Source organism: Phycodurus eques, chromosome 9 (genome assembly GCF_024500275.1).
Source record: "Phycodurus eques isolate BA_2022a chromosome 9, UOR_Pequ_1.1, whole genome shotgun sequence".
Classification (NCBI taxonomy): domain Eukaryota; kingdom Metazoa; phylum Chordata; class Actinopteri; order Syngnathiformes; family Syngnathidae; genus Phycodurus; species Phycodurus eques.
The window spans coordinates 23,387,301-23,399,381 of NC_084533.1; the positions used below are offsets into that span (position 1 = coordinate 23,387,301).

At 39.8% G+C, this 12,081-nt stretch overlaps 1 protein-coding gene across 2 annotated transcripts; it reads left to right on the forward strand.

The window, feature by feature from the left end:
* The first annotated feature begins 2,245 nt into the window (after positions 1-2,245).
* Positions 2,246-11,560, forward strand: stx5a (syntaxin 5A). Of its 2 annotated transcripts, XM_061686428.1 has the most exons (12): positions 2,246-2,334; positions 2,824-2,970; positions 4,824-4,894; positions 5,131-5,186; positions 5,321-5,391; positions 5,471-5,587; positions 6,124-6,180; positions 6,267-6,348; positions 8,714-8,800; positions 8,943-9,046; positions 9,315-9,436; positions 10,475-11,560. In XM_061686428.1, exons 2-12 carry the CDS (start codon positions 2,908-2,910, stop codon positions 10,632-10,634), a joined length of 990 nt encoding a protein of 329 aa, XP_061542412.1. In that variant the 5' UTR covers positions 2,246-2,334; positions 2,824-2,907; the 3' UTR covers positions 10,635-11,560. The 2 variants fall into 2 exon arrangements, with proteins under 2 accessions (XP_061542412.1, XP_061542413.1); XM_061686429.1 differs by lacking the exon at positions 8,714-8,800.
* The last annotated feature ends 521 nt before the right edge of the window (positions 11,561-12,081 follow it).

Genomic DNA, 12,081 nt, shown 5'->3' on the forward strand with positions numbered 1-12,081 from the left:
CCATTAGATTGTTGTTGTTGCTTTAATCTGTGAAAAGGGTGAAATCTCATTTCCCATCCTCGCTGCCCATCTACGAGAATTCAAGGTTGACGTCCTTCGCCGGACCGTGACAGATGAGGCCCGTGTTTGTTTTGGAGATAATGATGTTAGTTTGTTCTGTCATTTACAAAAAAATGTCCTTTGTGCTCACATTCGACGTTTCCTGTTTGCTCAATCAGCAATACGTACGCACACGGAGCTTCTGCTCGCTGTTATCATTACATCAGAAGCTTAATTTCTCTCTCGATGTGGCTCTTTCACACACACATATGCACGCACACACGGGAGCACCGATAGCATCAGATAACACACACTTGCAGGCCAGATAACAAGGCTTGGTACCTGCTTCAACACAGCTGCTGCTACAAAGCAGGGGAGGAAAAGCATGGCTGGAGTATGTTAGCAAAACACGAGCGGGCGCTGTGCAGAGCAAGGTGGAAAAATACAGGCAGGAAGACAAGAGAGGGCCAAGAGATGAACAAAACCCAAAGCAGAGGAAAAATCCTCGCAGCAGAACACAAAGTGATACAATATTCCCCCTGATGCTGGGGATACGACACTATAAAGAATGAGCAGTCTTCAATTTTTCATACTTGTTTAATGATTATGGTCAGAGTATCAGTCCAAACAAATCCTAAAAACACAGGATGTAAAAGATGTGAGGAAGGCTGAATGGGTTACAAAACCAATGGCAAAAGGTTTGGTGACAACTATTGCCGCCTTTATTTGGAGGTCATGAGAAAGTTAAGGGAGCTTCAAAGTACACGGAAAGACCTTCAAGCACCACCAAAACAGTAAAGACTGAAATCCTGCAATCCCTGCCAGGTCCGCAAACCAAATAATGTACAGGCCCCGGTTTAAGTTTGCCAGTAAACATCTAGATGACTCAGAGAAGAAAGAAAGTGCTGCGGTCAGATGAAACCGAAGCTGAGCTATTTGACATCACCTCAACCCGCCGCGTTAAAGAAAAAACATTTGACTCAAAGAACACCACAGTCAAGCAGGGAGGTGGAAACATAATGTTTTTTGGGGTTGTACAGTGAGGTATGGGGGGGGGGGGGGGGGTAAATAGGTGAGGGCATATTTGTGGTCTGGGCATGTTCGCTCGTGTCAAACAGAGGATGCTGGTACCAGTAGAAGACATCAGAGAGCCTACTGGCTCTTATCGCTCTTTATATACATGACTAGATGTACTGTGCATGCATAGTACCTGTAGGTCAAAGACAGCAGCCAATCACAATTATCAGTCGACTGATTCCTCCTCCATCTTTTGAAAATGCAAATATTTCTCATTCAGTTGTAAATTTGGTTTGTTTGCAACAACCTTCCTTAACTGAGGCTTAATGTCATTCAGATTATGATGTATTTGTCAAAACGTTCCAGCATTCTGACATTCCACCGTTGATTTAAAAAAACATTGAATTAAAAATCGGATATTGTCTATTCATTTTTTTTAAAAAATATTTAGTGTTTTACTCAACATGAATTCACTGATTTAAATTCAATTATTTCAATCACACAACCCATTAGAATCCATTCATTCATTCTATATAATATAGTCTAATTAAGGGTCGGTGTGATTCCAGATACTGATGACTGTATGAAGATATTAATTTAAGATATTTAAGATATTAATTTAATATTTGTAGAATGTTTTTAAATGTGTATCACAATTTGATATAAATAACCAGACGTTTATGCAAGCATTTTTTATTGACTATTCAATTGTCTGATATACTTATTTATTATGTATTTGTCATAAAGTTCCGACATGCTAAAAGTCCTGTGTCAAGTGTATCAACATAATTCGATTTTTTAAATACATCACACAATTAGAAATGCTTTTGACATGGGCCTTGGTGGCAGTTATTAATTGTTTAAGATATTTCCAGAACGTCATGACTATAAAGGCATTCACTTGAAACATTTTATTTAAAAAAATTATTTTTGTAATTATAAAATATTAAAAATATAAAATATTTTGTGCTTTTACTTTCATTATGTGACGTCAAATCACCTGACGTCAGCACCCGTGCCGTAAGTCTTTTTGTCAATCGTTACCTTCTTCTTACCACGCCACAAATGGGTAATGAAAATGTGGCGGCCTCTGGTGGTAAGAAAGTGCCGCTACGTGGTATTTTTACAGCATTTTAAGTCAACGTGGCAGTGACGTAAAGCCGGAAATACCCCGGATCGGCACTTTAACAGAGTGATTGCCTTCTTGTTGTTTCCCCCCCCTCCCCCGCCCCCCTTACCAGTAACATTGAGAGGAAAATGGTGTATCTTTGAACACAAGTAAGTCACAATTTATGTGTGTTTATTATTCCACGCGTGTTGTTTAAGCTCTGCGGGACACGTTTGGTCGCATTAGAGCGAGGTAAAGCCGGATGGACTATACGAAACGACCTGTTAGCATTTTGATGCTAACGTTAGCCTTAGCCGGCTAGGCAGCGATGGGCTGTGACGTCAACGACGGCCTTCGAGTCGACAGTAAGACACAGATTGTCCCTTAGAACTCACCAAAGTATTGTTGTTTATTTTAAATTCCAACATGTGCTGGTTCGTGTATTATTCATGTTTTTAATTTTGACAAGCTCACCCAGCCTCCCGCGAGCTAAAGGCTAAAGCTCAGCGTATGTAATCAGCTTTTGTTTTGAGTTTCTCAATGACGCTTGGACACGTCTCTTATTGATACAGAAAGTGTGTTTGGGGCATGTGATTTTATTTACCCCCCCGTGCTCTCATATTGACGTTTGTTCTTGGTTTGTGTGTGTTCGCCATTAGTCCCACTCCAACGACGAGGACGTTGCTGCTCCCTGGGGGCCGTTAAGCCGCCGACCTAGAAGCGGGCGTTTTACCGGCGACAGGATGACGTGCCGCGACCGGACCATCGAGTTCCAGTCGGCCTGCAAATCTCTCCAAGGCAGACAGGTTTGTCCACGAGATTCATTTTTTCAGAACAAGTTGATGATACAATTTCAAAAAGTTACACATTGTAGACAAACGTTTTATTATTTACAGTACGCCTGGAGTTTTACCCCAAAGTGTGTGTTTTCACTGTAACTACTCTGTTTGGTTCGTTGTTTACTTCTCTTTTCCACGTTCACGTTTAAGATTTGGAGTGTCAGGGCCACTCTGAAAAGAAGAAAAACATAATCATTACATGGTACGATAAAGTCAAAATTCTCCAGGAATAAAGATGCTTATTTGTCAGCCAATTTCTTTTTCGATGAATCACATGAAAACATTTTTTTGATCCCCATGCCTTTATTAAAATCCAGGATATTATTTCAAATTGGCACTGCACAAACAGGTTGCCGTGTGAAAATCCCAGAGCTCTTGAAGTAATTAATTATGAATAATTAAAAAAATAAAATAATTAAATGTTGATTCGTCGACTGGTTGGTACGCAGGGCAGTCGTTTCACTGACCACACTGGGCAACACTAACAACACCCTATCGTTGGCCACCCCTGGGGAACACACCCACCAAGGCATAAATAGAGCTATAATAATATAATCTACACAGACAAGTCTACCTGGTATTGAGCAGGTTGACCTGTGTACTTCAACTCCAAATCATTTATTTTCATCCCCAGTTATAGTGTCGTACATACAGCCATTTGCACATTCCCAACACTTACCTTTTTCCATCCATTTTCCGTATCGATAATTTTACGGCATCGGGTGACGCAGCCCCCCTCTGAGTGTTCCTCATTCTGCCCTGCCAGAGCGTTTCCTCATAAAGAGTCCAATTTTGCTTGCTTTAAGGCAGCTCTTTATTGACACTCCAGTTGAAGTTGACTCTAAAACAAAATGCAAAATAAGAAGAATTACACACGTTGTATATTTTAATACAATGGATAGTTTGTTTTAGAAACATCACCATGTTAATGCTAACAACTTAATGGAAAATCCCATTGACAGGCTAGCAGCGCTACCGCTGAAGAAACCGTACTGATATAGCTCCAAATAATGAATATTCACACACAAACACTGCAGCGACATACAAGGAAAATATAGCAATACTCACAGGCATATATTCTTCCTACTCTGTGAAAATGAGCTACATTTTAATGCAGTTGAATCGCTACCTTCTTCTGGTCTTTTTAATGAATTTATGTTATCGCCACACTTCCCCAAAGAGGCCAAGGTGTGCACAGCATGAACGGCACACACACACGATACAACAAATTGAAATTCGTTGCTAACACTTTTAATTATAAATTTGATAGATTTGTTGTTGTCATAAAATTAAATTAAGAATGCTTGGGGACTTTTGTAAGTTTGGTTAAATACACAATGTGTAATTCTATTTGTTTTCAGTTTAGTAAACTTCAACTGGGAGTGGCAATAAAGTAAACCGCTTGGAGTGAGCACTTCTAGCCTCTCTTTGTAAGAATTTTTCACTATCTGCCAAACTGCTGCGTTTTGTGAAGTTCACTGCCACCATCTAGCAGTTGTACATCTTAATTTTTGCCCGCAAAGCAAGACAACAACAAAAAAAATCTACCCAGTGACAGCTCGTATTTTGAAAGTCGTTTCACTCTTCGGGCAAGGTACCGCTGTATTACAGGAATAAACCGCTATCTTTACGTATGTTACAAATAATGTCAAAATACCTTTGTATCAAAATAAATATTGGATAGAGGAGTGTTACACGAACAAAATGACCCATAGCATGTAAGAATCGGACACAGATTAAGGATTTTAGGCCACTTTATGTGTGGAAAATTTGCCAAAATCTTCTGGCCAGAAAAAAATGTTGCTTTGTGTTCTCCACAGAATGGAGTGCAGCCCAGTAAACCAGCTCTCAGCGCTCTCAGGCAGCGCAGTGACTTTACAGTCATGGCCAAGTAAGTTTTGTCTCTTTTGGATGTTTGGATGAAATCCTCGAGGGAAAAATTTTATATTTTGCTGTATATTCGTAGTATTACAAGAAAAGCTTCCTACTTTATTCTCACAGTATTATTTCCTTTTAAAAAATAACTTTTTGTTGTGACATTATTCTCATTTTCTATTTTTTGTGTCCCTTAAATCTCCTTCATAACAATATAAAAACAGATTTGTTTCTTTGTCTTTGTCCTTGCAGGAGAATTGGAAAAGACCTGAGCAATACATTTGCCAAGCTGGAAAAGCTCACAATTTGTAAGCTACCTGCATTGTAATTCCTGCCTAATTATTAGTTATTTATCAATATCTATTTGCTGACACTTTTTACTATTTTTTATTTTTTTTTATTTTGTTTATTTTTAATTTTTTTTAAAAAAATGTTTTTGCAGTGGCCAAAAGAAAATCTCTATTTGATGACAAGGCGGTGGAGATTGAGGAGCTAACGTATATCATTAAACAGGTGAGAGAACAGCAATGCTTGCAAAATACACATGTAAGTATTATTATTTTTTTAATTACACGTTTGTTGCGTTTTGTAGGACATTAACAGCCTAAACAAACAGATAGCACAGCTGCAAGACTTGATCAGGTCACGTGGAGCTCCGGGGGGCAAACACATCCAAACCCACTCGAACACCATTGTGGTGTCCTTACAGGTAAATACATATACACACACACACACACACACTGATAAATACACTAACACACATACATTAATATTACATACATAAATACCGATCATACACATATTTACATAGATGCATATGTACATACACACTATTTGTGTTAGGTTCACATTTGTTATAGTAGGGAAACAAAATGCAAAACATATAACAATTCCTTCTATTTTGTGTAAATGGGAAGACATTTTAATGATGAGAAATTAAAAAAAGGTAATTCTCCAATAAATAAAGTATTCTCAAGTAAGCTAGATAATTTATACTAGAAAATAAAACATCTTATCGTATCGGGTGTGAGTTTTATTTTTTTAATAATTGAAATCTTCTTTCCAGTTTATTCAATTGATCAATTGCACGCTCTTGGTTAACTTCTATTATCTGGTTGTCCTTTTTATCGATGGTGTTGATCACCATTTTTTGTCCTTGAAGTATTTCACTTAGAATAGCCACAGTTGAAAGAGGATACACAGAATTTGCTCTTTGTCTAACGTCTTTGGTTTCTCCCCCACCAGTCCAAACTAGCCTCAATGTCCAATGACTTCAAGTCAGTCCTGGAAGTCAGAACTGAGGTGAGTAGAGGCGCATGCTACGATACAATGTGGCGTCCGAAGCAATGTGAGGCATATTTATTGCATTCCTTGTGGTTTGTGCGCAGAACCTGAAGCAGCAGCGCAGCAGGAGAGAGCAGTTCTCCCAACCTCCTGCCACCTCCTCTCCACTCAATGCTAATAATTTCAGTAAGTTCGCTCCCGTCCCCCCTGCCTCCCACACTAGTACTAACACTGTGCGTGCGTGCGTGTGTGTGTGTGAGTGAGTGAGAGTGTGTGACTGCTTCCAAATAACATTCACCAGTGAAGTTGTGGCACAACAGGTGTAAGGAGGACATGCTCCTGTTTACTCTGTCAGGGGTGGGGGAACCTGTGCTCGAGCAACATTTTAGTTTTAAAATGGACAGGCGGGCCAGGTCGTAGGTAGATGCGGTAAAAGAAAATAGTTCAAATGTGTATGTGGAAAAAGTTTATTATAAGAAAGTAATAATTCAGTTTATATGGTATTATTCATAATTAGTTTAGTGGTAATTGATGAATCAATAATTTACTTTAATATACATACACATTTTTTTTCTGAAAATACTAACTTGTTTGTACAGCGTAATGTTAATTCATTTGAACCAAGAAACGGAGGGAAGATCACAACGTGCAATTACTGATTGTCAAGCAACAATGAGACTTGCGTCGCTGGTTAGCTTGTGTTTTTAATTTACCACTCAGCAAAGCAAGAACACACACGTAGCCATGGCACTGTCACTTTTTACCAACAACAAGCTAACCAGAGCTGCTTCCCCAAATACAGGGATTTTCAAACATATATTTCCTTGACATTGATAACATCTCAATTCAGTGTTTATTAACACAAACCCTTGAAGACACCTTATCTCTCCTCACGGGGGCGTAAATGCCCCATACAGAGCCCCAAGATTTACATGTCATGATGCAATTAGAAAATCATTTCAGGTTTTTTTCCTCTCGGTCATCACATCCCCGCCCATTCACTCCCACCGAAAAGGCGTCCTGTGCTGCCACACACATTGCACATATCGGAAACCGCTACTGACAACGTACATCCGACCCAGTTGTGTCACGTGACCGCAAACATTTTTTGTTTGTTGTTTCTGTGTACTGTGCAACTCCTCTCAAAGATCTGCTGCCTTCACATGCATTCTACTAAACAAGACATTTTTAACTAAATTTAAACACCGCCGAGCTTTATCAGTTTTCCCAAAGTGTCTTTATTAGATCCATCCATCCATTTTCTACCGCTTATCCGAGGTCTGGTCGCGGGGGAAGTCGCTTTAGCAGGGACGCCCAGACTTCGCTCTCCCCAACCACTTCATCCAATTCTTCCGGGGGGATCCCGAGGCGTTCCCAGGCCAGCCGAAGGATGTCGTCTCTCCAGCGTGTCCTGGGTCGTCCCCGGGGTCTCCTCCCGGTGGGACGTGCCCGGAACACCTCACCAGGGAGGCATCCGGGAGGCATCCGAATCAGATGCCCCAGCCACCTCATCTGGCTCCTCTCGATGTGGAGGAGCAGCGGCTCTACTCTGAGATCCTCCCGGGTGACTGAGCTTCTCACCCTATCTCTAAGGGAGAGTACGGACACCCTGCGGAGGAAACTAATTTCGGCCGCTTGTATCCGGGATCTTGTTCTTTCGGTCACAACCCACAGCTCGTGACCATAGGTGAGGGTAGATCGACCGGTAAATCAAGAGCTTCGCCCTTCGGCTTAACTCCTTCTTTACCACAATGGATCGATACAAAGTCCGCATCACTGTAGACGCTGCACCGATCCGCCTGTCGATCTCCCGTTCCATTCCTCCCTCACTCGTGAACAAGACCCCAAGATACTTGAACTCCTCCACTTGGGGCAGGATCTCATCCCCGACCTGGAGAGGGCACGCCACCCGTCTTTATTAGATATTTTCCATTATTCATAGACAAACGTTTTTTGCTGTTGGAGAAAGAACTTTGTTTGACCCTGCCAGTGGAATGCTCGCAGCCTTCACTTACATTTTTTTCCGATTCTCAAACGATATGCTTGCTGTAATTAACTTCCCTTAGAAGGTCAAGAACATGTGAAAAGGAGGATTTGTACTGGAAGCAATTTTAAAATCAAGTGATTAGATTTTTGTAGGCACGATACAGTGCTTAACAAATATTTTGGACCAGAGCATCCAGCATCATGGAGTGCTTTTATGTGGATCTTTCCATTTCTGTGAGCTATTGAAGTCTTATCATTTCCATTATTGACACTTACCTATGGTACCTAAAAGCTTTGCATTGGCTGCTGATCTAATATATTGTCAACCGCTGTATGTGATGTAACAGTCTGAGCCTTTATTTTAATGCACACATTTTTACAAAAGGGACAGCTGTAAGCAATTTCTAAGACTTACTGCATTAAGAATGATGCATTTTCCTTGAAATGCCACAAGGACTTAGTTGCATCATATTTGAATACCAGTGTACTTTTGGGAAAACCGAGCTGTGAATGACTCTCCCTGTATTTGGTACTCTAGTAATGCAAAAATGAAAACATATTTTAGGGAGCCGCAAAAAAGGGGCCCAGGAGCCGCATGCAGCTCGCGAGCCGCGCAATGACTACCAGGGCTTTACAACCTCAAATGTAAAAGGTATTTCCCTGGACCGCTTGCCTCTCTCAGCGTGTATATCATAACAAGCCCGCCCCTTCATTCTGCTTTGCTTGCCTGCCTGTGTGTGCGTGTGCGTGTAAGCGCTTTGAACGCGTGTCTTCTTTGTGCTCTCAACCTGCAGGGAGCTCGGTCCTGATGCAGGACGAGTCCCGGAGTCTGGGCGACGTGGCCATTGACATGGACTCTCAAGCCAACCCCCTCCAGCTCCAGCTCATTGATGAGCAGGTTGGTTTACTACACAACAAAATGGCTATGTAATTGCATATAGGTGGCACAAGATGGCGGAAAAGCACTCAAAACAAAACAGACATGCTTCTAGCATGGACACAGTTTCATATGAACCCATGTTACATAAATGTATTCGGTAGTTAAATTACTCAAAACAAACCACCTTCACTTGAAGCTTAAAGCTGAAGATTCTGTGCCATAATGTTGACCAGTAGACCTTGTGAGTCGTGTTTGTTAACAAAAAAGACCATGCGTGTTTGTACAGGACTCGTACATCCAGAGCCGCGCAGACACCATGCAGAACATCGAGAGCACCATCGTGGAACTGGGCTCCATATTCCAGCAGCTGGCACACATGGTCAAAGAGCAGGAGGAGACCATTCAGAGGTTTGTCAAAGACAGCCATACATTTCCTCTAGCGCGTCGGGTGAGAGGTGGGGTACACTCTTGACCGGTTGCCAGTCAATCGTACTTTGCATGTGCAGACAAACACGCATTCACACTCTCACTGGGAGGAAGCCGGAATACCAAGAGAAAGCCCACGCAAGCACAGGGAGAACATACAAACGCCGCACAGAGATGTTACAATAGAGATTCGAACCGAGATCTCCTCACTGCGAGGCTGAATAGCTATTCACCACCACATATTAAATATTTTCATGCCATTTTTTTTATTTTTCTCATGAGCTACCCAAATTGGGACCACACCCACCAGGAGAGGTGTAATTTTTCTCAACAGATTAAAAAATAAATACAAAATTGACAATTACCTGATTCTATCACCTATGATGCAGACCTGCTAACCACTTAAAATGTATGGCATCAGATGCACATAAATATTTTGTCATTTTCCTACCCAGACAGGGTCCCCACTCACTAGTCCTATTTTTGTTCATTTTAATATTAACATTTCCAGAAAATAGTGGGGAAAGTACTTTTTTCCTTTATATAGATTTTAGTTTGCTTTATTTATTTTAAAACATTTTTTTAATTGAGCCAAGATTTGAAGTCAGAACCTGCCGCTTATGAGACAGATGTGTTAACCACGTTCCACCGTCTGATATCAGCTGCACATTAAACATTTTCATGTCATTTTACCATTATCTACCCACCAATTGAGGATAATTAGATTTCAATTTATAAAAAATATTTTTTCAGAAATTAGGAAAATGTGTATTCCTTTTTATTTTAAAAAGATTTTAAGGGTAAATCAGTCTTTTTTTTTTTTTTTTTTTTTTTTAACATTTTTTTTTTTTTTTTTAGTTAAATAACTTCCCCCGCCAGAGACATAAATATTCATATCGATTTGTGCACAAAAACCATCGTGTTAAGTTTGATCATATGAATTTTCCAATGTAAATAATTGGCTTAGTTTTGTAATTTACAGTGTGATTTAAGGGCGTTTTTGTTCCTCCTTTTTCTCAGGATTGACTCCAACGTGGAGGACACGCAGCTGAACGTGGAGGCGGCCCATTCGGAGATCCTCAAGTATTTCCAGTCTGTGTCGTCCAACCGCTGGCTGATGATCAAGATCTTCCTCGTCCTCGTCGTCTTCTTCATCATTTTTGTTGTCTTCTTCGCGTGAGAAGGAACACAGCAACAAAAGATGGACTTTTTTTTTTTTTGAAGGACAGACCTTCATACGGAAGCTTGGGAATCCCACAGAAGGAATACAGACTTAATCGTACGAAGGAGTGGAGAACTTTTTCCATGTGGGAGAAAAAATAAGTTATCTTAAAGCCCCATTTTGTAGCGATTGGATTGAAAGCTGTTCTGAATTGTATTTTGACCAATGATTCATAAATGTTTATAGTTATAATCTAATGGTTTGATTCTGCAAACTCTTAATTTAGATTTTTGTTCATATCTGAAATTTTCTCAGCCAAACCTGCAAGCTTACCGTTGGACTTCGTTGCTTCAAAGATATTTTTTCATCACCGATTTCCAGCCATTTTATTTTTTTTCCGCTAAATGTAAGTGAGAGCATCTGTGGTGCACGTGAACCGACCCCAGCAAAACTTTGCTGACAGAAGCTTGAGCTAGTCCGAAGTGCTCAAGATGGATTATGTAACAAAAAGAGCATACATAATGGACCTTGTGAACTTCTCCCTAATTGGTTTCCCTCTTGGACATCAGTGCTTATGAAGGGGTTTTGCCCCAGAAGTGTCTGTTTTGACGTCCGTTTGCACACTCACAAAACCCTCGCTGAATCATCACAATGTACATGATGTTATTTAAATGACCAAATTTTAAGAAACAATCTTTTTTTATTCTTTTTTTTTTTTGCTGACTGCCTTGCCTTCCGTGTACAAAGAGCAAATAGTGACGAACGGTGTATTGATCAGAAATGGCATATTAATAAAACAAAAACTGGGGGCTGGCATTCATGGGATTTTCTTTGGGGATAAGAGGATTAGCCAGCAGTGATATAGTTAGAGACACAAGGCCTGTCTAATTATATCACATATTACAAAGTGTATTTTACTAGTAATAAAACATTTCTAATTATCACATGACTGTCATTTTATTAGTACTAGAACTTATTGGCCAAGTATCAGAAATTGTATTCTATTTATAACAAAAAAGCTGGTTCTTTCACACTGTAGTGATGACACTGAATTCTAGCCAAGGTAACTCAGAAATATCTCATTTATTATAAAAATATTCATGGGCCACAACAGACTTTTCATATACACTATTGTAGTGATAATTAGTTGTTATATTACATTTGTTGCCAGTGATTTTAACAGCACTAAGTTGGCCATAACTAATATTAAGACCTCTCAGTATGCAGTGCAGTTAGAGTAATATATACAGTATTGTAATTATATACATTTATATTAATTTTTATTAATATAAAATCAATATATTTCCTCATATTTCATTACATCTTATTGTAAGTGCATATTTTATTCTACATTTCTATTATAGCTATTTTTTGTTAATATTTTTAAATCCATGCATTTCTGTAATTCAAATCAAAATCTTTCTGATTGAGGAGACATATAATACGACCAAATATAAAACATCCA